Here is a 25,997-nt window from a genome sequence, read left to right as displayed (position 1 = left end):
TGCTTTCAGTGTGTGTCAGGGCACCAAGTCTCTGCGCTCCTGTTGGCTGTGTGCTTTCAGCGTGTGTCATGCACCAAGTCTCACCTTCCTTTTTCCCTTGTCAACAGCCCAGTTTCTGTGCTTGTCCCCACCCACAGAAGGCAGCCGCAGCCAATGGGGCTTCCCGAAGAGGTGTCTGTTTAGTCTGGGCCCTCACCGTGGAAGTGATTGGCAGCTGGGTCAAAGAAAGTCATTTTCTTGGCTCTTTGCCTGGCAAATCTCTGCAAGTATTTAAGGAAAGGTAGAAGACATGACCCCTTTCCACTGGGAAAGTAAAGATCCCTTTTTCAAAGTCCGTTACCTCCCACCTTTCCTGTTATCTCCGGAGAGGTTTAGCCCAGAATATACGGACGCTGCCAGCTCGTCATGGAATGAAATATAAAAATACGGCAGTGGCTTGATATTATTTGAGTTTTGACAGAGCTGCCAAACCAAATCAGTCAAAAATAATTTTGTGCCTTTTGTCTGTGAAGTTGCGCAGAACCAAAGTACAGCAATTAATCAGCGCTGCTGGTTGTGCAGTTTGAGCAAAAGACCTGTGTGTGTACGTATGTACAGTCTGTGGTTTAAGCAGGCCCCCAGCTGGACAAAGCCCACTGTGCTAAAGCGTCTGCTTTAACCTGTGCAGCGTTCTCACCTTGCTTGCGGCAACATTAAATTAGTGGTGATGAAGCCCCGTTGCACGTCTCTCTGGCTGTGAGATAAAAATAACAGCTTCTCCCTCGCGAGCCCTCCAGAATATGAAGCAGCTCTAATGTTCCCTAGGAGCTCATAGCCAGTTGTGCGGGCTTTTGCCGAAGATTAACGAGGCATGTAAAAATAATGTTTGACATTTCATTTTCATTGTGAATGATTCAGCTCAGACATGTGAGGAGGCTGGTAGTATGCGTTGTCCAACAGGAGTGCAGTAGCAGGGATGTGTCAGGGGTGCCATTATTGTGTGTGGTGAGCTTTCTATGACTGTAGTAATAAGGCAAACTTTTATGCCAGAATAATCTTTTACACTGGCCAGCATCGTCTGATAGTGTCAACAGATAATTACAGTTAAGTAAATGCAATGGCTATTGATTTTCTGTGTTTTTCTGCTTCTGCCACCCCTCTGGTGTGCACAGAAAGCACTTGGTTTGTCCCACTGGTGGCACTGCATTACGGCTGTTTCGCATTACACGAACGTCTGTCTGATATTCCCCCCTGTCTGGTTTGTAATGGTTTATCCTGTCCCATGGGGAAACCTTTTTTCCCCTTTTTTCTGGTCCCTGTTGAACTTTGACCCTAGCCTCCTGCTTTGGTGTATATGAAATTGTAGGTGGTGATGAGACAATATAAGAAGATGGAGGTGACCCTGGAAATTCAGATAAACAGATGCATTAAACGTCTCTTCTCTCAAAATTCTCAATAGGGTAATTTTGGACTATGGAATATTTAAAGTGTATGACATACATATTGCATAATTTATGTTGGCGTATTTATGAATGTAATGAGTGTGCAGGCAGCATGTGGTGGATGTGGGTTTAAAGCCCTGCATCTCTCCATCTCTCACAGGTTTTTCTCCTTCATCTTCGTCTTCTTCACTCCCTTTATTTTTTTTCTATCACTATCCATATTTTGAGCAGACAAGAAAATGTAAATGTCTTGAAAAATAAATGGATTCGCATCCAGAACACCCTTGTCCTACAACCTCTGTGTTTGTGTTTTTTAGTCATCACGGAGGTGAGGAATCGCAGCACACGAGCCGCACTTTTTGATTTAAGGCTAAACGACATGGGGGGGGGGGCATGTATGAGCAAGCTTTGGGTGCATAAATTAGACTCTGCCACTCGGTGAATGCTGGGTTCTGTGTGAGTCATACGGACCGTCCTGGGGCTGTTATCAGTACCAACTGCCTGACTTCAGACTGCTGCAGGGAGGTACCCCTGTGGCCATTCGGGGGGTGAGTGACGTTAAAATAGTTCGTCCTTGCGTGTCTGCACCTTTAAGACACGTGTCTTCCTCTCACCACCTGCACCAAACCATCAGACTAATGGTTTGCACACGTGCGTTCCCAGGCTTCCATGTCTTTCCTTCCAGGGCTCTTCTTGTAGCCCTTCTTCTTTGCTTTTTTAACTGAATGGATTCCAGGTAGAGCAATGGATTCGTGTTTGTCTTTTTGTCTTCGCCGTGCTTTAAAACGATCTCTATGTAGAATCATACAGCAATTTTAATTTCATGCCTCATCAACATGCCCTCTGCCTAGTCCCCCATAAAGTGCCCTTAATATGGACACACATAGTCTACGTTTTCCTCGGAATATTATAGATGTCGGACATCTGTGCGAAGCGGTGACATTTTCGCGCAAATGGTTACGTGTCCTGCGCCGACCGACGTTGTCGACGCTGTTCCGAGAGGCACTCCTCACCCTGCCTGGGCCGATGCATTTCGCCCTCTTCAGAATTCATTCCCATGATCCTCTGCTCTGCTTGACTGACGGAGGGTGCAGACCGGGGGGCTGGCGGGCGTCGCATCCACTCTGGTTTTATCCGTCGGCGCAGGTTCAAAGACAGCCAGGTTCAGGGTAATTGAATCCACATATCGAGTGTTACAGGCTGGATTCCACAGGGCCATGGCTGGCATGTGTGTGTCTCCCCGGAATGTCCATTTGAAAGCGTCGCTGCTGATTCTGTACCGATGGACGAAGGAGGAGGGCAGGGCAGATGGTCTCAGAATAGTCCATATGTTTGCTGTTGAATGTGTGCATCTGACTGAAGAGACCACTCAGGTGCTTTTCAGTTGGTTAAAGGCATTGAAAAAGGCTGAATTTGTCTGCTCTCAAAATCAAAACTACTTGAGCAGGTGATTAGACATATTTGTTGTCTGTAGTGTAGAGAGTGCCAGGTTCAAGGCTGGGGTGACGTGGGGTAAGATCGCACTGAAAGTGGACACCAGTGTGAGGGGGAAAATAGTAAAATAACCATAAACAGTGCAAGTGTTCTGAGGTTGCCCTTTCTGGCTTTCAGAAGCTGTTTTAAGCTCAGATGGCTGTTTGTGTGCTGCAACCACATTTGTTAGGGCCTGAAATCAAAAGTGGATTATAGACCAGTCCCCCCTGGGGGACTCCACGTAGACTCTTCCAGTTCGGATTGGCTGTTTACTATTCCAGCTCGATCCAGACACCTCCCACTAATTAGCACCCACCACTTCTTCCCCATTTCTGGACTCATTAGGACTAATGTGCATTCATCCAATTCTCCAATTTTTTTGTTTGTTCATTTGTTGTTGTGAAGTTGCGCGCACATCCCTCCCAGGTCGAAGCTATTTCCTTCTTCTCTTGGTTCCTCTGTTCTCACAGTGTCACTATGATTTTGCCTACTTCTGATCACCAGTGTGCAGTTTGCTACGTATCTGTTGAGCTCTGCCTACGTGTGTTGCTGATGGCGTTGAGCGTTGAACTGGCCAAAATAAAATACTTGATGCGTGGCATTATGTTAAAGTACTCAAAATTCAAAACATCTCAATCTGAGAAGTACGGGGTCAGGTACTGCTCAGTAAGCCTTAACTACAAGCACTGTCCCATTTCATCTGCATATAAGCCTTCTTGGCTAAATTTTTCATACCTGACCCACGTTCTGAAATGTTATGGAGTGTACACACTGTCTGAAGATCAATCAGTGTTGCTAGCAGCCTGTGTTTCTCCAATCTGAAATCTGTGTACTGTTGCAGACATTTAAATGCCATGTTGAACAATCATATTGCATTTAAATAATTGTTTATTAGGAACTTAGGGGTAAAACTGACTGTGTATATTCATTTCCCATCGGTTGTCTACATAATGTGACATGGAATCAATGTTGTTATTTAAATTAACTGCAAGAAAGTCATTAAAATGCCTTTATAATGGTTTCAAAATTGGCAGTTGGTTAATTGGCTGATAATTAGTCAATATCTCAATTAGATTTCAGCGCACTGACCACATTGGAAGCAAATTATTTAGAAACCCCACAGCCTGCCACGATGAGAGCTGGGCAGTGTTCTGTAGTACGATTTCCCGAACTTGCATGTCCGAGACGTCGGTACGCTCATCCCCCCGATAGAAGAACTGCAACTGGTTTAGCGCAGGTGTGAAATATGTTTCTACCGCAGCCTGAAGCCACGCTCATGCCGTCCTGATCTCGCAGTGAGTCACCGCTCGCACATTCATGGGCGCTAGTTTACATCCAGCACGTACCGCCAGAACCAGACAGTCTGGCTCACCTGCCGGCCGCAGGATCTGAGCCGCAGACCGAGCTTGGCGCCCTCGAGCGCGCATCTCCAACCGGGCAGCGCACAGCCTCCGCTGGCTCTGTTGCCTAACCATTCCGTAAGGGCACGGAATGGTGCTAGCAGCACCGCGGAGACCAGAGAGCTGGCCGCGAATGTCAGATTGACTCTGGACAGAACGCAACGCTCCTGTTCTTCCTCGCGTAAGCCGGCACTGCTCTACGTGTGTTGGCGGTGGGCACGTTGCCAGGTGGAGGTTGCCATGACTCCCAAGACCGCTCCTTCCTCCTGCTCCCCTTTCCCTCCCTGGATGGTGCCAGATTTTTCAGGGTAGGCAGGGGCTCTGGGTTTGGATTTAGACAAAAGATGTCTTCACACCGTCAGCCGAATGCTCCACCGGAATGCTTTTTGGTCTCGAATGGAGAGTCATGTGACCTTATGCCTAAGGTTTTGTTATGGTGCCAGGACACAGAAAGGGGGTGGGAGGAAGAGGGGAGAGAGAGAGAGGGAGGAAACTTGGAAAGCTGTCCCAGGGATCTTTCTCTCTTTTGTGTGTGTGTGTGTGTGTGTGTGTGTGTCCTTCAATTGCTGGGAAAATGGCGGCCGGTTGCAGAACAGACTTTCACCTGAATTCGGCAAGATGTTTAGATTGGCCAGACTTTGGTTTTGGCATAACGAGCAGTTCAAGCCCCTTTTGTCTCTTCCTAACGACCCTTGGGTCTTTTCTTAGGATGAGACAACAACAACAACAACAACAACAAACCATGTTAAAGGAGGCAAACAAGCAAACAACAACAACAACAACAACAAAACCTCAAACAAAAAAAGAGCACATTAAAGTTCAGAAGTTCAGATGGATAGGCAAAGGTGTGGGTGAGCCGGCACCCACTTTCTCATTGTTTAAAAAAGAAAAAAAAAATGGAGAAAAAAAAAAAAAAAAAAGCTGCCGTCGCCTTGAAGTCATGTGAGCCTGTCTGTGCTGGTGGGAGCGGCTGAGTGGTAGCTGGGTTGTGGCGCAGCCATTTGGCAGCCCGGCTGCCCCGGCAGCTTGCTTTGCACTCTTTTAAAAATCGCTGCGGTCTCGTCTAAGCCTGCCCCGTCCTCTCGCCATAGACACCAGGCAGCCAAGCATGGTAAGCGCTGGCAATGGGCCATTACAGCAGGCTGCTGTCGCCGAACTTTGGGGTATTTTTCGCCGGGAAAAAAGAGGGTGTGATGGTTTAATTATCTATGTATTTAGTAGTCGAATTGGACAGCTGTTTGCACGCTGCAGCGTTTCAGCGATGTGAATTCAGTTTCGTAGGGTGGGACCGGAAATTGTTACCTCCGTGTTTGTGGTAGATAGAAGAAATATTTTTAACAAAGTGCATAATATTTTATACTTTTTATCTTTATTGTTTCACCAAGCCTTTAGGAATTATGTTTTCTGTCTTTTTGCGATGCAAGTGAGTGTTGATTGACTAAATGATGCTTTAAAATGTTTCTTTAACGAGATGACCTGTAGGTAATGTTATAAGTATGGAATAGCTGTGACGGGCAGCAGCTGCACAGCATTCGGGTGTGTCCTGTGTGTTGTGGCTACCCGAAACAGGAGCTCATCACTGATGTATTTACTTATTTGCTCTTTGCAGTGGGTGGACCCGTCTAATGCGTGCCGGGAGTTCGGAATCCATGCCAGGTAAGCTTCCCTCAGTCCTTCATACACAGCCACAGCAAACATGGAAAATGAGGTCTTTACATGATCACCTTATGCTGCTGGTGGGTCACACCTGCTGAAGGAGACCTCAGCAAACACTTCAGGGACGTGCACATTCTCATCACTTTTGCACATGGGCAAGGTCCAGGTGGTCCTGCCTGAACTTCTCATGAGATTTTACTATGAACTCGTTTCTGTCTCTAAAACAAATCGGTGCAAAGTCGATAAATATACAACTCACTGTTTGTTAGGACATATCGAGGTGCTAAACCTCTGGCAAAAATGTTTGTTGTAATTTTATTTATTGTACTGCATAGCAGCGGATCTTGTTCAGAAGCCGTGCTGTCGTCTCACGGTGGTCTCGCAGCGGTCTCCTACTATGTCATGGCTGTAGTTGGCCCTTGGTTCTGACTACACAAAGTTTCATGTTTCATTTTAAATGTACGAAGAAATGTACTACAAACATCTGACTTGTATGATCTACACATGACAGGAGATGAGTGTCTGAGTGTGTCATGGAGGAACACTTTTAGTTGTTTTTTCCTTTTTGTCTTTTTTCCACAGAGCTTTACCACTTGTCATGAACCCGTAGATCCGATCTTGTGGCGAATCCGGCTACCCAAGCTCGCTTCTGTGGGTCTCTGTCACTGTGGTGTAGTCGGCAGTGCCGTTTTTATTAGACCTTTTGTAGTGATCCACTTTCATCATCTCTCTCTAGTTTTTCTGTACTTCGGGATTATCCCCTTTTCATGGCTGTTGAGCAAACTGGGTCGAACAACATGCCGTTACTCTCCCTAAACGGAAAACTCCTCGGGAAGTCTCTGAGAAATGGCAGTGATCCACCGCGGTCGGCTTCTCGGACGCCGAAGCCCACGGTTCCGAAGATGGGGGGAGAAGCCCTGCAAGGATGTGTGCTTCCAGGTTGAGGTAGTAGGTTGTATGGTTTAGAGTTACACCATGGGAGTTAACTGTACAACCTCCTAGCTTTCCTTGGAACACACTCACGTCATCAGGCAAGACGTCGCCTCGCAACACCGAATAAGCCCTCGATCGTCCTGTTGATTCGTTTAACCTTCACCGCCACTTCAACAGCCCCCAACACTCGGACGGTTTGCCTTAAAGACCCCCCCCTTCAGTCGGGCTCACAGGCTAGCGACAGCCGGGCCGCTTGAGAAAGTCATGGGGTGGTTCTTTCTTTAGCTGTATGATGGTCTGCTTTAAGATGTGCTGTCATCCACAGCAAGCATCGTTCCTCTAAAGACCCACTTCACTCCTTCCTTCAGCTCGACGTCCGCCTTCGGTTTTTGTGCGCAAACTGAATGTGAACCGGATCTATTGTTTGATGCTCCAGATTTTAGTTAGGAGCCATTTCAAAGTAAACACATTTAAAGCGATTATAATTTATTCTGTTTGAACTGGGCAACAAAACTTTTACTTTTTCTTCCTTACATACTAAAATGTGTACCTTTTTATAGTACTGTTTTGTTTTTTTAATCTGTTTTTTAAAAACGTTTATCACACAATTTGATATTAATTATATATTAATTATTCTTATATATGGCTGTTATTACATTTAAAATATGTACAAACTCCTAATATGTATAGTATATGATTTTGGTGTATAGAAGGAACATCCCTCTTTATCGAGCAGTAGTGATTTAGATTCAGTATACAAAAATATATAATAAACAGGTGTTTTTGCAGGAAGCAAAATCACAGTAGAGCAGTGATTTTTGAGTACCGAATAAAACCCTAAAATACATATTAATATCGGAAGCAAATGGCTAGAACATCTGTGGATATTTCAAACATGGCCTTTCTGAATACCTTGTGTGTAAAACTTTTGTAATCACTTCAGTTGTGCAACTTGACTTACAACCTTCGGATCTAAATTATGTAAAAGGCCAAATAGGTTTTATTAAAATGCATAAATTAACTCAACAATCCTGATTTAAGTGTATGATAATCAACCAAATAGAGTAAAAGTACTTAAGGTTACTTTCTAGAGTGTATTTGTGATCGCTGATAAGAAGTGATATTAAAATATATTTAATTGCTTAAATAACTGGTGATGGATATTTTGTAGAGTTATGCACGAATGTTGCTCAACATGCCAAAACACAACATGCCTTTTTATGAGCACAGATGATGAGTGTCTCAACAGCTTAAAACTGATCTAAAGTGATGGTGGAATTTAAGATTCCCACTAACATAGCTTGTTAATTAACTTTTCCCATTCTCTGTGGGGGCGGGGGGACTCTTGCACTCAATTAGTGCTGTTTTGCAGCATTGTATATTTTTAGATGGAGTTTTAATTCATCGTGGGTCAAGAGTCTGTACCCTCGATGCTGAGCACTGGCTGTGGTGTGATAGGGCAGGTTTTCAGGGAACAAGGAAGCTAAACTGAACAACCTCTCCAACCTCCTCCAACCCAGCTGTGGTTGCCTTGTCCAGAGGTGTTCCAATGTCCAGATGGAAGCAATATCACTTCCTCGTACACCCCCTCAGAGGCTGAAGCGCGCACAGAGAACTATTGAAGTTTCCCTTTGGTTTTGCGCTGAGTGCTTTGGGTCAGCAGCTTCCATGTTGTCGCCTTTAGCTGGGGCCGCCCGACGTGGGTGAATAAACCACATTGCGATCGCACTGTTCCATATTATTATCGTGACATATTTTGTGATATATATTACAGACACATTGGCAGACCGTTAATGTGACATGATTAAAGATTGCGGTGCGTTATTTTTGACCAATATCGCCGTCATCTTTTTGTGTCGTGCAAACGCTTCAGATGATTCATCCGGAACATCTGACGCTCTCAGTAAGCTATAAATACATTCATGATTTGGGGTGCTCGTTTGCCTGGTGCGTCCTGTGCCACAACAGTATCGCAAAGGCCAACATCGCAATAACGAATAACAAACGATGTATCGTACCGCCTGCATCACACTCCAGACCCGGCCCCGCCCCCTGCGTGTATTTTGCATGGTCTAAGCTCCCCTGTGTCTGCTGCCAAGACTCCGAGCCTTGACATGAGCCTACACAGGTCCTCCACACAAGCACCGCATGTTAAACGTGATATTCCCGCTATATGGGAAGCTCGCCGGCGTTTACAGTTAGCGCAGTCCGTCGCTTCTTTGATGTACGGGCCTGGGTTTAAGATGGCGTAACGGCGTAATGTGCGGTCAAGGACGTGGCCCCCAGACTCCCAGTCGCACTGCTGTTGGAAACTCCGTTTGACACGGCCCCTGTGCTTGCAGAGGAGGACACCAGGTTTCTTTGGCTGGGTGCCACTGCTTGCTAAGTGCATTCGAATGCCCAGAGGGGAGACAAAGCACGAAGGAGTTCTTGGAATTGGGGGGGGGGGGGATTTCAGCAACAGTGTCAAGAAGATGAAGGACTTTTCTATGTGAGTGGAATCAATTTGGGACCAAGTTGAGAGTGAGTCAGTGAGAACCATTAATCAATACATGAGAAATGATAATTTAGTGTTCCTGTTCACACGGCATGGAAGCTGTGCACTCCAGAAAGAAAGAAAAAAACAACATCTGTGCCCTAAGTATGGAAAAAAAGGGAATATTGGTGATATTAAAAAAACAAAAAAAACCAAACAAAAACCGCATCTTCTGACAGGAGGCTTGTGTGCTCCACTTCAGAATATACGCTGTGGGGTTCTTCACTGCTGTCTTGTCATTGCTGTTCTGTCCAGTGACTTATTTGTTTGTCCCAGAACTGTTTCAGCATCGTCTTAAGAGATTTAGATTTTTTTTGTGTGTGTGTGTGTGTGTGTTTGTGTGTGTGTGTGTTTGTGTGTGTGTGTGTTTGTGTGTGTGTATGTGTGTGTATGTTTGTGTGTATGTGTGTGTATGTTTGTGTGTATGTGAGTGTGTGTTTGTGTGTGTGTGTGTGTGTGTGTGTGTGTTTGTGTGTGTGTGTGTGTGTGTGAAGCATGCTGCTTCCATCTACAGCTGCTGGCCTTGTTGTCGGCTGTTTTCCCCGTGTGTTGAGATCCAGTCCACCTGCTGTGTTTCAGCAGAGGCTGAAAGAGTGCGTTGGAGTGTGAGCATCCGTGTGCGTTGGAGCGCAGGCATCTGAGGCATCCGAGTGCGTTGGAGTGCAGGCATCCGAGGGTTCCGTGTGCGTTAGAGTGCGGGCATCCGAGGGATCCGTGTGCGTTAGAGTGCGGGCATCCGAGGGATCCGTGTGCGTTAGAGTGCGGGCATCCGAGGGATCCGTGTGCGTTAGAGTGCGGGCATCCGAGGGATCCGTGTGTGTGTTAAGAGTGCGGGCATCCGAGGGTTCCGTGTGCGTTAGAGTGCGGGCATCCGAGGGATCCGTGTGTGTTAGAGTGCGGGCATCCGAGCACCACAGCTGACAGGCTGAACAGGGACTGAGCAGCTATCAATTAGGCCCGAACAACCTACCTGTGATGCTGAGGGCGAATCAACAGCGTTGCGTGAGGCCTTCGCTTATCGATTCTCGGTTGCGGCTCTTTTGCTCCTCACGCCACCAGGAGCTCGGGGACGTGTCTCGCTGTTGTTCTTCCAGAGCCTGAGAAAAGCAGCCCTCCTGCGATTGAATCAAATTCACTCATCTGGTCTCAGGTCAGCCGCCCAATTATGTGAGCTCGGAGCTTCGTGTGGCCTAAATGGGGGCTATTATTTAGTGAGTTAGTTATTGTTCGTCGCAAGGTTTACTGGGAAAACCTTCCTGTGAACCCTGACACACACTGAGAAAATAAATAATTGTCTTAAATTTCTAGCCTCCGTCATGCCGGGCGCAGCATGGAAACGGCGTGGGAATTAACCCAAAGGAGAGGCCGTTTACTTCATAGACAAGACGCTGGTGACGTTTTCCCCATCGCCACGGTGATCGGGTGCAGAGAGTGGCGAGCTCCGTCGTCATGGGAGACTTTTTTTCCAAAGGGTGGGGGGGCCTTCACCTCCAAAGCCCAGTGGTTCCTCCAGATGCAGCGGAGCAAGCGATTTTGGAAATCCTGCCACCTCAGCACAGCCTGGTGCAGCCGGCATGTGCGTTCTGACTGCCACTCATCGGTTCCAGGTGCGTTTGTTTCACCCTTCGTTTCACTCTTTTCGAAAGCATTCGCGGCCACGCCCACACAGCTTCTCGGCGAAAGCCAAAACAGGCTTTCTCGTGTACTGCGCTGCTTCAGAGGCCTGGGTGACGTCTCTCTCTGAGAAGCACAACCAGCATCTCACAGAATACTAAACAGACAATCAAATGTTTTCCAACTTTTTCCCCCCACGTATAGAAAGTTCCGACAAGAAACGCAACTGAAACGTAGGTGTTGGTAACTGACCGCACTGTCCCTCAAATCAGCAGACAACCCATTCCCTCTGTTGCATTGTTTTTTTGAAACATTCTGGATATCAGTCAGTAAAATATTTGTATACATGCTAAAAAAAAAATCCTGTTGCAGTATGTCGCGTTATATTAAATCAGTCGGCACTTCTTGCGTGTAATTGATTATCTATTGGTGTGGATGTGGAGTGTATGTAACCGAATGATTGCCCTGGTGCTTCTCACCTGTCCAAGTCCAGGACATCAATGAACATGACCTGAGCATCCAGGAGCTGTAGAATCCTACCCCCCCCACCCCACCCCACCCCCCTCTCAGGAGGGCACCTGGTTTCACAAAGCACTCAATAAATGGTGCCAGTCTTCCAAAACTGGCAAGCTAGAAATATGGGGACGTGTTTGATAGTGAATAAATAACCCTAGCGTGTCCATGACTGAGACGTCATCGATCTGTCTGGAGTCAGGGCGGCCCGTGCTGCGTAAGGCACTATCTCCCATCAATACTCCGTTGCCCTCTGACCCTTGGGAGCAATCAATGGGATTGATTGGGAAAGGGCAGAGGGAGAGAAGGAACTGCAGACTGGACCGTGCGCGCGTGCGCGTCGGCCCGCTTCAGCCTCCCACCTCAAAGACTAGTCTAGGTGTGGAGCACACGACACCGTGATCCGCCTTCCTGAACGTAGCGGCTTTTCCCTGCTCCTGGTTTTCTTTCCACTCAGCTGAGATTGACTTCACAGGGTCACCCACATTCACCTCCTGCGTTCTCCCCCGTCGCAGTCCGGCTCGTCCGTCTGAGCTCCCTCGTCCGCTGAACCCCTCTGATTTCGTCGTTGTTTAAAAATGTGGGTTTTTGAAAACGGGCCTCCTCTTTGTGAGGGCAGATTCGAATATTGCTGTTAGCAGTGGCAGCTGCTTAGTTGCAGGGTTCCCACATTTCCCTCTTGTACAGGTACTGCGGGTTTCCTTCCTGCTTGTTACAGTGCTGGCAGGAGTGCTAAGGAATGAGAGGAAATAGGAATATTCCTGTTGACTTTTTTTCTGTTTCTTTTTCCACTCTGCTTAGTAGCCACTTCCACACATTTCCCAAGTCGCACCTGGCAAACCCGTGTAAGTGTTATAAATGTCGTATCCGGCGGGTGTGACCACGTGGTGGGGGAATATAGGGTGCAGTGTATAGTATCAACAAAATGGCACAGACTCATAGCAGAGGTGCTGTAGCCTACGTTAATAGCTGGTGTGTGTGTGTGTGTGTGCGCACTAACGTACTAGGCTGTGATTTATTGTCTAGGGGTGTGTAACGGCATCCCTTTGTTGACTGTGTGTGTGTGTGTGTGTGCACTAACATACTAGGCTGTGATTTATTGTCTAGGGGTGTGTAACGGCATCCCTCTGTTGACTATGTGTGTGTGTGTGTGTGTGTGTGTGTGTGTGTGTGTGTGTGCACTAACATACTAGGCTGTGATTTATTGTCTAGGGGTGTGTAACGGCATCCCTTTGTTGAGTGTGTGTGTGTGTGTGTGTGTGTGTGTGTGCACTAACACACTAGGCTGTGCTTTATTGTCTAGAGGTGTGTAACGGCAGCCCTCTGCTGACTGTGTGTGTGTGTGCGTGTGTGTGTATGTGTGTGTGTGTGTGTGTGTGTGTGTGTGTGTGTGTGTATGTGTGTGTGTGTATGTGTGTGTGTGTATGTGTGTGTGTGTATGTGTGTGTATGTGTGTGTGTGTGTATGTGTGTATGTGTGTGTGTGTGTGTGTATGTGTGTGTGTGTGTATGTGTGTGCGTGTGTGTATGTGTGTGCGTGTGTGTATGTGTGTGCGTGTGTGTATGTATGTGTGTGTATGTATGTCTGTGTATGTATGTGTGTGTATGTATGTGTGTGTGTGTGTGTGTGTGTGTGTGTGTGTGTGTGTAGGCTTGGCTGCTGGCCCAGACACTGCCATAGCAGTAATAGAGTTGATTGATCACCATCACTCCTTTAAGGTCTCTGCAGATTTCACCCATACTACCCACCCCCTTCACTGCGCACCCCCCATTCCCCCCCCCCCCCACTGCGCACCCCCCAATACCCCCCCCACACACACACACACACCTTCCCTGTCCTCAGGCATATTAGCTTGAACCAGCATGCTGCGCACTGCTATTGATGAACCCAAGTCCAGCCATCATAGTTCTGTCTCAAACTAACGTGTATGAAACACAGAGCCTCAGTACACGCGCATACACATCGTTCTTTGAGTGTGCACACAGAGCTCTGCATTGCAGCGTGAGGCAGACGTTTGCGTGTTTTGGCTGCTTGCTTTAAGCACATAATCAATGACCTCTGCCTCCACCGATTCCCTCCCCTCGCTGGCCGTCACCCTAGAGGTCATGACCCCCATCCATGCCGGGGTGGGAGGATTCTAGGCAGGGGGTCAGGGGTGAGTAGATTAAGACAGGGTTGTCCCGAGCCACTCCCAGACAGATAAATCAACTGTCATCTCATTTCATCAAACGCGTCTGCTCCTTCGAGACGTGCCCGCCTCAGACAGTCAGGCTGGCTGGGCTTTTTTTTTTTTTTTTTTTTGCGCAGTATCATCAGGAAGCAAAAAAAAAGACACTTGTGCTGCCGAATGATTCACCAAGGACTTTACGAGCTTGTGGGTCCTTTTATTTTTTTGGCTTGAGCGTTGTTTGATGAACTGCAGTGGTTGATGTCACATGGCACTGCGTCGCGGGGGTGAATCTCACCAGTTTGGTCCCCAGCACACATTTCTGCCCTAAACCCTAATATGTGGTTTGAAATGATTCCCATATCTTGCTAAAGCTCACATTTGTGAAGTTACTACAACATTATCCAGATTTTTTTATAAAGCCCTTTTCCCATTTAGCATTATTAAATGAAATTGTGATGTCGGAACAGTTGAAACATGGTCTTTGACTGCAGTTACCTTCATTATTTTACATGCGCGCTCACACACACACACACACACACACACACCCGAGTATAGCCTGGTACCAGTCATACACTGCTTCACAGCAGGGGAGTGTGGGGGGGGGGGTCATTTCCGTGAGTCATTTCAGAAAATGTGGTCACAATATTTTGACACACCCTGTGTGTGTGTGGCAAAGGAGAGTTCAGCGGTGAGCAAGCCGCCATCACCACCCTGCTGTGTGTGTGTGTGTGTGTGTGAGAGAGAGAGAGCGAGAGAGAGAGAGAGTGAGTGAGTGTGCATGAGCATGCGTGTGTGTGTGTGTGTGTGTGTGTGTATTTTCTCTTCTCAAAAGGAAAGCATTGATCAGTGCAGGAGGAAGGCTTGCAGCAGCCGAGTGTGGATGGAGAGAGCATATGAGACAGATGAGAGAGAGAGCGAGAGAGCGAGAGGGAGGGAGGGAGGGAGGGAGGGAGGGAGGAAGGGAGGGTGGGCAGGCGGTCGCCGTGGCGTGCGGTTGCCGGCCAGCTCACACGCTTGCCGAGGTGCAAGAGAGGCTCTCCACCACCGGGCCAGACAGGTCCACCGACCTGGGTGAGAGGACGGGGCCGGAGAGCAAAAACCACCGGGAGGATTTTTGGTGAGTGGTTGTTTATGGTACTGGGGTGCATGTCAGTGCGATGGAAACTGCATGAGAGAGAGAGAGAGAGAGAGAGAGAGAGAGAGATGGTAGGGCAGCAGGGTTGGTAGCCGAGGTCCTGAGGCAGAGACACTGCGTGGGTGGAGTTGACGACGGCTGAGGCTGCTGCAGGGAGCAGGTGGGGGCGGGGCAGACGGCTGTCGCACCTCAGTGACCCGCCTCTGTCTGGCGCAGCCTACAGGGAGAGCCCCTCGTCATCCTCCTCATCCTCCTTCTTCCTCACTCGCTGTTGCTCTCTTTTTCGTTGAGATCCGCGAAACATAAATGACGACGCGCTACGTCTTGGAGCTGACAAGGGTGTTTGTTTGAGTGTGTGAGTGTATGTGAGAGAGGGAGAGAGAGAGAGAGAGAGAGAGAGAGAGGGAGAGGGAGAGGGAGAGGTGTCGGCCGTGTTTCGGGGGGGGAGGGTCGTTTAAGACGGGGGACGAGTTGTTCTCATTTCCGGGAGCGTACACTCCTTCTCTGCTCCCTGAGCAGAAGGAAGCTGCCTGAATGTTTGTGGGGGAGGAGTCTGGAAGATCTGTGTGTGTGTGTGTGTGTGTGTGTGTGTGTACGTGTGTGCGCATGCGTGTGTGCATATGCATGCGTTGTATGCGTGCGCGCACTCATGTTTGTGTGCGTGCGTGCGTGCGTGTGTGTGCAAGCACTGCATAAAATGACACAAAAGTGTTTTGGCTGGCGTGCACAGTATTGAAATTGCTGGCGGGCCGGTCTGAGGAGCAATGAAAAGGCAGCGAGACTCGCACTGGCTGCCATCGATCGGTCTGGCGATCACGCTGCCACGGCAGAGACAAACGCCGAGGGCTTGATCGGCTCTTTCCGCCCCACAAACCCCGTCACTCCTACCCCACGCCACCCCCCCACACGCGGTGGTGTCGAATCCAGTAAGCCTGAATGACAACTTAGTCCAGCAGCTTATGTGCAGAGCGGAGCGCGCCACTGTCTGCGGAGGGAGGGGCCGTGGGCAGGAGGTGTGGTTGGAGCGCTGTGTGTTGGAGTTAAAGAGCTGCAGGTGGTGGGAGGGGGGTGTTGGTTAAAACGTAACCGCCGCCGATCGCCGTCTCACGCGTTTTTTGTGTGTGTGTGTGTGTGTGTGTGTGTGTGTGTTTTGAGTCGTTTATGGGAGGCGAGAAGCCTGGGTCCTCTCCTCCAACACCCCCCGCTCCCCTGGACTCCCCACCCCCCCACCCCCCACCCCCACCCAGTCTGAGCGGATGCAGACGGGAAGGCACCTCTGCCAGTCAGCAGCGCTAGCTGGGGATCCGAAAGGTGAGGCATTCATACGGAGGCTGAGCCTGTGGCTCCGAGGACAAAGAGGGAAGAGGAAGAGCAGAGAGGGAGAGAGAGAGAGAGAGAGGGAGAGAGGGAGAGAGGCTGACTGTCTGACTCGGGGCTTCCCTCAGCCAACAAAGGCTAGTTAGCGCAGAGCAACGCAGGCTCCGCCGCTGCCTGCTCAGCGGAGGGAGCGAAACTCCGGCGCACTCCGTCTCCTTTCCAGCCTCCTTTTCTTTTTAGTTGTTTTTTTTCTTTCTTTCTCCTTTTATTCTCTTTTGCTCATTCGGCGCTCCTCGTCGATCGTCTCGTCTGTTATGTGGTGAGCGGGCGGTTCCGAGCTCCGTCCGTTCGGGTCGGGTCGGGCCGGGCCGGGCCGGGCTGGGCTGGGCTGGGCACGCCGCGATCAGGATGGCTGTGACTCACGTGGAACTGCCGTGAATGCAGGGATAAGTTATCTGTGGCAGACAGGGGAGAGAAAAAAAACATGGGCGGTGTGTGTGTGGGGGGGGGGGGGGGGTAGTATTTTTTTTTCCCCTGGCCCATCTGCAGAGGGCCAGTGTTGTCGGACGGAACCAGATCACGGCTGGCCCGCAGAGCCAGCTGGAGCCGGATGCTCGCTGAACAAACAGTCAGCGTGGAGACCATGGCACTGGAGGAGACAGGGAAGTGCGCGTGTGTGTGTGTGTGTGTGTGTGTGTGTGTGTGTTTGTGTGTGTGTGTGGGAGAGAGAGGGAGGGAGAACTCATCCCCATGCCACTAACCCCTGCGCCTTCACCGATCCTGCTGTGCTTCTCCTGTTCCCTGAGACCCTAACTTGTGAGCTCTCTGAATGCAAAATCACGGGTTAGGCTCTTGGGTCCTGGGCGGAGGGCAAAAGCGACTCGGGACTACAGCCACGACCTCGCGGCGTCGGGGGTGGGGAGTCTGCACGGGAGCGGGCGGCCAGGCGAACCTGGATTGATGTCCGGGAGCCGGTGGGACCCGGCGTGGCGGACGGAAAACGAACCGGGGACTCCCTGCACACAGACCAGGGAGACCCTGTGGAAGGCTACCGTTCTAGCAGCCTGAGGACTCAGTGGCTGTCCTCGCAAGCCCTCGCTTCGGGCTTCCGCACGCTGCCCTTCCGCACGCCGCTCTGCGCGTTCCGTGGGTCGTGGAGGACCGCCGAAGTGGCCGCAAGCCGCCTAAAACTTTGACGTAAAGCTTTGGCTCGTCCGTTCGGTGTACCCAGTGAGATGCTTCGCAGCGCAGGCCGGCGACCGTCGTGAGAGACTGCGTCAGAACTGACTGTGCAGTCTGGTTGAGCCAGACCGACAGTGGAGGTTTCAGTGTGCTTAGCTTAGGTACTGAACCTGTGCACTTCTACCTTTCATGTGATTTTTCACCCCTTTGCATATCAAGCGAATAAAAATGTGATTGTTTTTCTGCATCTGTTATTGAATGTCACGCTTCTTGGTATGCTGGGGTTTAGTGTTTTGACAAATGGAAAAAAGTAAATCACAGATGCATCCTGTGTTCGGCGAGCTTTACGTGCTTATATGCGGATGTCAGTTCAGAACCTTAAAAATCGACGTATTTGTAAGTATAACATGGCAAAGCCTGCAGTGTGTGTGCGTGTGGGAAGCAGTTCTCACACCCGGCGCGTCCTCAGACGAGGAGCACCTCTGCTTCTTCCTCCCTGATTCTTCCCTCCACTTCTCTCCACACTGTCGTCAAAACGCTTCCACGCGCACGCTCGCCGAATCCCGCCGCCGCTTGCAGTCATCGATTTTTCTCTTCACCCAAAGTTTGACTCCCGGTACAATTTCTACTGTTTACTCACAGCACACGCCTTCCACATACAGCCTCGTGTCCGCTGACGCCGGTGAAGCAGACTGAGCGGAGCAGCAGGCTCATCTTTTTAATGCCACCCGGCTCGCGCGTCTGCACCGACCGGGAGGCAGATACGTCAGGCTGTGGCCTTCGTCATTCTCCTCAGATATGACATTTCACGGAAGACCTGCGGGCCGTGCCGGGCTCCCTTCCTCAGCTCCCTTCCCCTCCCAGAGAGCTGTAGCCACTGATTTTGTTACTCCTCCTCCCCGGAGTGTTTAACTTTTTAAAATCTAATTTTGCTAAATTACCCACATTAGAAATGCCGTTTTCAAAACAATTGATTTTCCGTCTGACGCTCTCACTCTCTTTCTCTCTCGCGTGCGTGCTTTCTCTCTCTCTCTCTGGCTCTAATTGTATTTTCTCCTCCTGTTTGGTCTCACACCGAACAATGGCTGATGCCAACTCATCAGTATGAGCCTTTACCACGGAGCCCCCAGCAACGGCTGAAGCACAGTCCTCCACGCATACCAAACAGCCAGCTTCGGCGCGCCAAGCGCCAGCCTGGTGCCCACCGCGGGGCCAGACACTTTTATTACGCTCTGTCTGACACCCGCCAAAGCCTGGCAACGCCAGAGCAATGATGAAATCTGCCGCTCGGCCCTCAAACCCCTCCTCCCCATCCCAGACGAGACACCGTGTGCTTCCCAGAGCTGACTGTTCATCTGAACAGTCCTATAAATATTCGACCCCCTCTGTAGTGCTCTGCTGGGTACGCGGAGGACGCGGTAGAACCTCAGCAGAGTGCCGTCACAAATGAAAACTATATATATATATATATATATATATATATATATATATATATATATATATATATATATACAAACACACACACACACATAAAATATATAATTTTTAGTGAATTGGTGACTGATGTGTTTTTAAGGTCCGGCGCGGGCCCACCCCTCCTCTTGTTTGCTGTTTACGTTTCCAGATTTGGCTGGCAGAGCGTTGCAATATCTGTCATTTGTGCGTGCCGGCGCTACAAATTGTTCTTTTCCATATTGATGCGTTAGAGACACAGACATGAAGCTTAGACAAACCCGCAGGCAGAAAGACCTTTTCACAAAGAGAGCGAGGGACTGATTCCAGAACAGTCATTTACGGCGTGAGCCAAGGACCCATGCAAAAGCAATCTAAACATACACTGCCTACCACCTCTGCTTGTGTCTCCGGTTGATTAAGGCTTATTCAACTTTGTTCAAGTGTTCACACTTCCATTTCGATGTCTGAAGCTGTCTTTAGCACGCATTGCTTTTTTCTAATAAATGAAGGAAGTGGCATTTTGAAAAATGAACAGACTTGCTCTTTTCACGCTCCTGCCTTTTCTCATTAATTTGAGCATCCGAGTCATGTGGTCACTCTTTGGTTTTTTTTGTTTCTTTTACGGAGCACGTTGGCCACAGGCCTCGTGGAGAGCTGCTTAGTGCAAGGACTCTTCCATTTGAAGTGCTTCTCTATTTTAGGGTCCTTGTGTGACAGATTTGTTTCTGGTTAAAGCTGTATGGTCTAAGCCAGACCGTTAACTAGTCTGTGAGACCTACCAATGCCATTCGATCTGCACGAGTTGCGCCAGAGGTTTCCAACTTAAATCCGTAATTTAGCGTTTTTGCCCTCGTCGTTTTCAAATCAAACAATTATTTAGCAGGGATGTTTCTTTGCACCACAACACTCAAAAAGTTTTTCACCATCTGTTATTCAGGAACAAAAAAAAAGCACTAACTTACAAATAACTCTTATCGAGTCAATATCTTAAATTGTACATTCAAACCACATTTTTAAGAGCTGGCAGTGTGAGACTAGTGCATTTTTTTTTCAGATCTCTGATAGATTTCTGTACACATTTAAACGCATATTTAAAGTAAAGGATTTTTTAGCATTTGTGAAAAGGCAGAGCACGACTGCCAATTCGTACCCATCGTCTCACCTGTCTTTGTTTTAGAGCTACAGAGAAGATTCCACTGTTAAATGCCAAGCAATTAAAGCTGATAGCAGCAGAAGCTGAATTAAAGGAGAATGCCACAGGGTAAGGTGAAAGTAAGCCGGCGTGCTCTGCAGAGGCCATGCTGTTTAAGTGTACTTAACTTAACATTTCTGCATGCCAGGTGTGCTGAAAGTAGATTAGGAGCGTAGCACTTTCAGACTGGACAGGCGGCGGGCCACAGTGTCAGGAACAATGTGGATTTGAAGGACTACTGACTTATTTTTTCCTATCGATTGTCAGGAATTGTCATCCTGATGCTCCGTGGACATCTTATCGTGCTAAATCAGTGGGAGCAGCAGGTCTTTCTGATAGCAGCTCGGGAAGGGGGGGGGGGGTTGCAGCGGCCCGGGAGGCTTACGTCTGAGTTTCCAGACACTGCAGCAGGAGGTCAGACAGTCACCTGAACACAATCACCAGCTCTGTTGTAATCAGAATCCAGCTCTGCTTCAGCCCCACATCAAACAAATGCGGCAGGGCTCCCTGTCCCGCAGCCATGGAAAACAAGGACCCCACCCCCCACCCCGGCCGCTCAGCCGGAGCCGTCCAGCCGCCCAGATGCAGGCTACGCTCGGGTTGAAAGGCCGCGGTCATTAGAGCTGGCACCGTCCGCGCGGCCGCAGCCAGAGTTGTGATTCTGGCCCCCTGGTGTGACAGCGTTGTGGCAGGCGTGTGGCACGACAGCCATATGGAGGTTCTCTCGTCCAGACCCAAATGTTGCTACAGAACTGAGGAAATGTGGTTGAGGCTCGCTGCTACAGAGGTGCCAGCGTGTCCACTGGAATCGGCGCGTCTCTATTCGTGTGTTTGTGGGTGTGTGTGCGCGTGTATCTATGCGTTGGAACCATGAGTGTCCGTGCTGAGTACGGAGTGTTACCCCGGTACCACCTCCCACCCCCGCTGTCCAAGTTCCCCCTCCTTCACACCCTCTTTCTCCCTCTCTTTCTCCTCTATCTCTCCATCCCTCCTTCTGTTCTCTCTCTCACGACCACCCCCCACCCCCACCCCCACCCCCCCCCCCACCTCTCCCAGGGTCCCTCCCGTCTCTCAGTGATCTCTGCGGAGCTGCTTTGGAGGCGTTGCCAGGGAAACACAGTATCTGGCTGCTGGCTTGCCGGAGTTATTGAACCGCGGCTGGCTTTTCGCTATAGAGGATAATTAGGCTGTGTCTTATGGCCTGGGCTTTCCTCTGGCTGCGGCTGCGACGTGACCCCCAGCAGGACTCGCTTTGTCAGCCTTGGGCGGCGCTTTTAACCTGATAGCCAGCAGGCGGGATGCCCTGCAGGTGCGCCCTGCTCCACAGCCCACAAGCCTAACTAGCCTCAACTTTCTGTTCTAGACTTGCACAAAGCCTTTTTTACACACACACACACACACACACACACACACACACACACTTACTCAATCACTCACACACACACCCCTATCTAAAGTTGTGTTTGTGGATGTATAAATCGTGTGTGACCTGTGTTTGTGTTCCTGATTGGCAGCTGAAGAGAGCTGGCTGTGGGAACTTCACTGAAGTTGTTCTGTGAAGGAAAGAGAGTGTGACACACACACACACACACACACACACACTGCCCAGCTAGAGGTCCTGCTTTGTACTGAAGCCCACAGTGAGCTTTGGCAGGGAAAACTCATGCATCTGCTTTCCTGCGTCCTTAAGTGAACTCTCTCAACCACCCAGGCAAAAATAAAGACAGAGATTTGCCTAAAGTGAAAAAATTACAAGGCTTAATAAACAGTATTACATGAATTACGTAGCCTCTTGATTTTTGTGTAAATGTACCTCACTGACTGGCATTCCCATCCATCTGTTTTTAGGAGTATGAAGTGACACAGTCTGCTTGAGCAACTTACAGGTAAAGCTCTGTGCTATAAATCTGTCTCTGAAACTGTAGAAAATAACAGGCTGATTTTGTTCTGTGAGTTTTTGTTGTTGTTCTACGCTGCATGAATGAGAGTAGTGTTAATGCAGAACAGTGCAGTCTTCTAAATTTGATGAGCTAAACTGTATGACTTTGCCCAGGGGTCATTTGGATCGGCTTAAAGAGTTTTCCACACTCGTGCTACGGGCCGCACACAAGTCCTCTTCTCTCCTTCAGTGGTCTACCTGCAACAGTGTGTGTGTGTGTGTGTACACTGTAGCAGTAACAGTTGGTAAGTGCTGCGTATACAGAAAGCGCACAGTCACGACCACACACATATATATTCGTACTGAGAACAAGGTAAAGTGCAAGGCATGGGGCATTGAGTTAGAGATCTTGTCGCATCCGCTCAGACACCAGCCAGACAGTACCGATGTGCGTGCACACACACACACACACACACACACACACACACACACACATTGGGGTAGGAGGTTTGGACAGTCATGTTAAAACACTATGTTTGACGCAGCTACACACAGAGAGACTCTGTGACACAAAAATGAAGCCTGCAAATGCCAAAATAACAAACTGATAACTTTGTATCTCTTTATTTATTTTGATGTTCTTGTTTTTTGATGAATGCATTGTTTTGTAATGAGTTTTATGACCATATCACTACCAATAAACAATATTTTAAATTATCTTTTGCATTTTGCCTCTTTTGGTGTAATGCCTTAACATGTTGTGTCCTTTGCAATGAGTAGATTTTGTTAAGGATGAATACCAATAGGATCTGGATATTAAAGCACTGCATTAACATTAAAACAGTTTTTAATGGTGTGTAGTTGGGAGTATTCTTACATACGTTTCAGTCACTTAATGCTAGTAAAGACTTTCTGATGTTTCTAATTGTACTACAAAATACAGCGTAAATACAATATTTTAAAAATGAAAAATTGGTGAGTTTTCATAGTCGAATATGTGTTTCTGGATTTGTGAATTCTAAGGATGCGCCTAAGGATCCAGATCATGTCTACCTGGCTGGACGCACGTTACGAGCACGCGGCGGTGTGCGTGCGTGCGAGTATGTGTGTGCGCGAGCGAGCCCCCGTCTCTCCTCCACGAGCGGAGCGCCCGGGCTGCAGATATCATCCATCTCCCTGTCACCCTGCGCCGCGGCTGCAGCTCCGAGGCTGGGAGCTGAATCCTAATGCAGGCGTGCAGCTCCCTCCCCCGCCACCCAGGACGGAAAATCGTTAACCCCGCAATCTGGGAACAAAGCAGGGGGCTTAGCCGGTCTGCCCGCCCTCGCCAGCCCTCCTCTATTAACTCCAAACCCAGCTCCCTGTCCAGAACTGCTCCAAACCCAGCTCCCTGTCCGGAACCGGCCACACATTACTCCAGCCCCAGAGAGATACCGTGGACAGGAAAAAAAAACAATATGTCCGGGGTTTGCGCCAGCTAGTTTAGCTGCAGCCCACAGAAACTCTTTGAAGAGAGTGAGATTTGAAATCAGGAGAGCCGCCAGGGACCGGCGGGGGGGTGTACACGTGGGCTGATGTCTCGTGTTTTCTCCAGCATCTCCGCGCGCCAAACATAGCGAAGCTCGCTCCAAAAGATAAGACATCAAAACGAAGCCCAACTTGATATATGAGACTTGGGAAGATTTAGGACTAAATGACTGTAAGCCTCTGTCCGATTTAAAAAAAAACAAAACAAAACCTATCAACAGGGAATATCAGGGTCTCTGTGATGAGCATTTCAGACGCTTCTTAGCGAACTCTAACCTGGACGCATTTCTGAAGCTGCTTTAGCTCAGCATGACTCAGCAGTTTCGCGCGGCCTTGGGTCCTCGTCATAGACTTAGTGCCCCTGACCCATGTTTGAGCTCGTCCGAGACCCTTCTGTCCCTCTCCAGTGGTCTGGCCGTGCAGCCTGTCGTCTCTGATTGACCTGCTATCTGAGCGCGCGCGGGCTGGTTTTGGAGCTCGCGGAAGCCATCTCCGCGCACGCATAAGCTGGCCCGCGGAACTCTGTTGGACGCGCGGGCCTGGGACTCGGATGCCCGCAAAAGGCGCATTTGATTCGCAGGGTGAGGAAAACAAAACGCTCTGCTTGTGCACGTTATCGGAATACGCTGACTTGTCTTCTGAAAGACGGCCCCGAGGGATCTCCCGCGCAAAAAAAGCAAAAAGAAAAGCAAACTATCACTGGCGAAAGCCAAACTGCCGAGCTGCTCGGAGTTACACACACAGCCCATGAACAACAAAGTCCAAAGTAAACAGCTGCGAGCAAGAGCAGAAAAGGGGGAGGACTGGCTTTGACACTCAGCTCCGCGTGGCCTCTTCTTCTCGTGCACGGTGTGATTATTCATGTCTTCTTCCCCACGTGCGATAAAACCTCTTAATCCGAATTTACACAACCCGATGTAGGAAACGTGGATATGACACGATACTGGGCGTTATAGTTATGCTTTTCATTTCGTGCAATAATGACGAACAAACCCGCCGTTTGGTGGGGGAAAGTTCTTCTGCAATAAACGAAAATGCCTTAAAACGTGCTTGTTCTACAAAGCCGAGCTCATTGTGATTTGTACACAAAGCCTATAAGGGATGCGTGGGGCGTGGGTTTTAATTAAACACCTATTGATTTCAGTTCACCTTGCACTGTGTGCGCCTCAGACGCCAAGGCCACAGATGATGTATTGATCGCATCCACACACACACACACACACCCAACCCCCCCCCCCCCCCCACACACACACCCTTTCTTTGCCCCCTCAATGATTGAGACTCCCATAACAATGATGGCGACCACATCCAGTGGTCCGGAGCGTCCAGTGCGCGCGCTGTAAGCCCCCCCACCCGTGCTTCTGTCCTTCAGCCGCTCGCCGATGCACGCGCTCCCACCCCGTGCCGCACGCACACAGACGCCTTTCACGACGGGAGCCCGTCAAACAGAGCGTCTCAGTTCGGAAGACAAGGGAAACGTTTGTAACATCCTGCCAAACGGGCGGAAAGGCGGCTGGAGACTAGGGAACGTGTCTGGCTGGACGAGCTGACTTCCCCTCGGGCGCAGCGTTCACGGACAAGGTGGAGGGACTCGGTGACCTGCGATTTAAAATTGGCTGTGAAGTGTACACATTTGGAATGTTAAAGCCGCATGCGCATCTACTGTGCAAATGACTGGTGAGAAGCCTTCACCACACTGAACTGGCCAAGTCGGTAATTGATGGTTACAACACATTACATGGATTTAACCATTTCTTTATACTGTAAGAGAAAAATATTCTCAGAAGTAGGTAGCCGCCTGATTAAAATCCAGGGATCTTGTGTTACTGCAGCCTAAGGACTGCTGCCTAATCTACTCAACCTGAATATTCATTAAGTTTGTGTTGCCATGGCTAATTAACTGTCCAAATGGTCTTCAGCAAAGTAGATAACGGGATGCGTTTGGACGAAGCTGATTACATCACATCCTGCCTGAGCCGAATCTCAGCCTTTTACGTAAAGTGTATTAGCACCAGAGTACAAGTTAACCTTTTGTGCATCGGCGGGATGAATTTACGCTCCTAAACAGACTTTCAGGAACGTTGGAAGTCCTTTCAAGTGACAGTCTTGGGCATCTAAAACAGTGGTATTCAAATTACAGACCTCACGGTCCGGGTCCTTCAGGTGTTCCACCCTACCTTTATCCTGCAGTCAGGTGTGATGGCAAAGTGGCCAACCACTTACAGGAATCATTTCATCCACTAAAAGGGATTACAAAATTCAGCTCCAGATTTGGATTCGAAGTCCGTATTTGAATACCACTGATGTAAGAAATTTCAAATGTCTGTCCAGAAGTTCTTTTCTGGAGCAATTTTCCCAGATGTCCTCTATGCCTGTAAAAACTGCAAACAACCAGACAGGTGCAGCAGCATATTACAATGCACTGACGTTAGAATAGCTGCATGAGGCCTGTCAGCAAGAAGGTGCCTGACAGTGTGATCTGTCATGCTGGCTCAGGTCAGCAGTAAACCAATTACCAGCCAGGCAATAATAGTAGGTTAAAAAAAGCAAGACAAATGGACAATTTTATATGTATAATAATGTTCTAATCGACA

At 49.0% G+C, this 25,997-nt stretch overlaps 1 protein-coding gene across 9 annotated transcripts in view; it reads left to right on the top strand.

Moving 5' to 3' along the window:
- The window catches only part of LOC145652396 (uncharacterized), a 44,213-nt gene extending 21,620 nt beyond the window's left edge, over positions 1-22,593 (top strand). For 4 of the 9 annotated variants that reach the window (XR_014118665.1, XR_014118664.1, XR_014118668.1 and 1 more), the window contains 3 exons: positions 5,904-5,950; positions 21,846-21,883; positions 22,051-22,593. Coding sequence is in view for 2 of the 9 variants with exons in the window: in XM_081702434.1 (XP_081558560.1) it covers positions 5,904-5,950; positions 10,728-11,026; positions 21,846-21,853 (354 nt within the window). In the remaining 7 variants the exon portion in view is untranslated. Of the gene's footprint in view, positions 1-5,216; positions 5,406-5,903; positions 5,951-6,532; positions 8,031-10,727; positions 11,027-21,845; positions 21,884-22,050 lie in introns of those variants that run through there. The other 5 variants (XR_014118669.1, XM_081702434.1, XR_014118670.1 and 2 more) reach the window with 4 other exon arrangements.
- The last annotated feature ends 3,404 nt before the right edge of the window (positions 22,594-25,997 follow it).

Source organism: Electrophorus electricus, chromosome 19 (assembly GCF_041902795.1).
Source record: "Electrophorus electricus isolate QZ-2024a chromosome 19, ASM4190279v1, whole genome shotgun sequence".
Lineage (NCBI taxonomy): Eukaryota > Metazoa > Chordata > Actinopteri > Gymnotiformes > Gymnotidae > Electrophorus > Electrophorus electricus.
The sequence above is the reverse complement of the archived record's forward strand: the minus strand, read 5'-3'. Positions and strand labels throughout refer to the sequence as shown.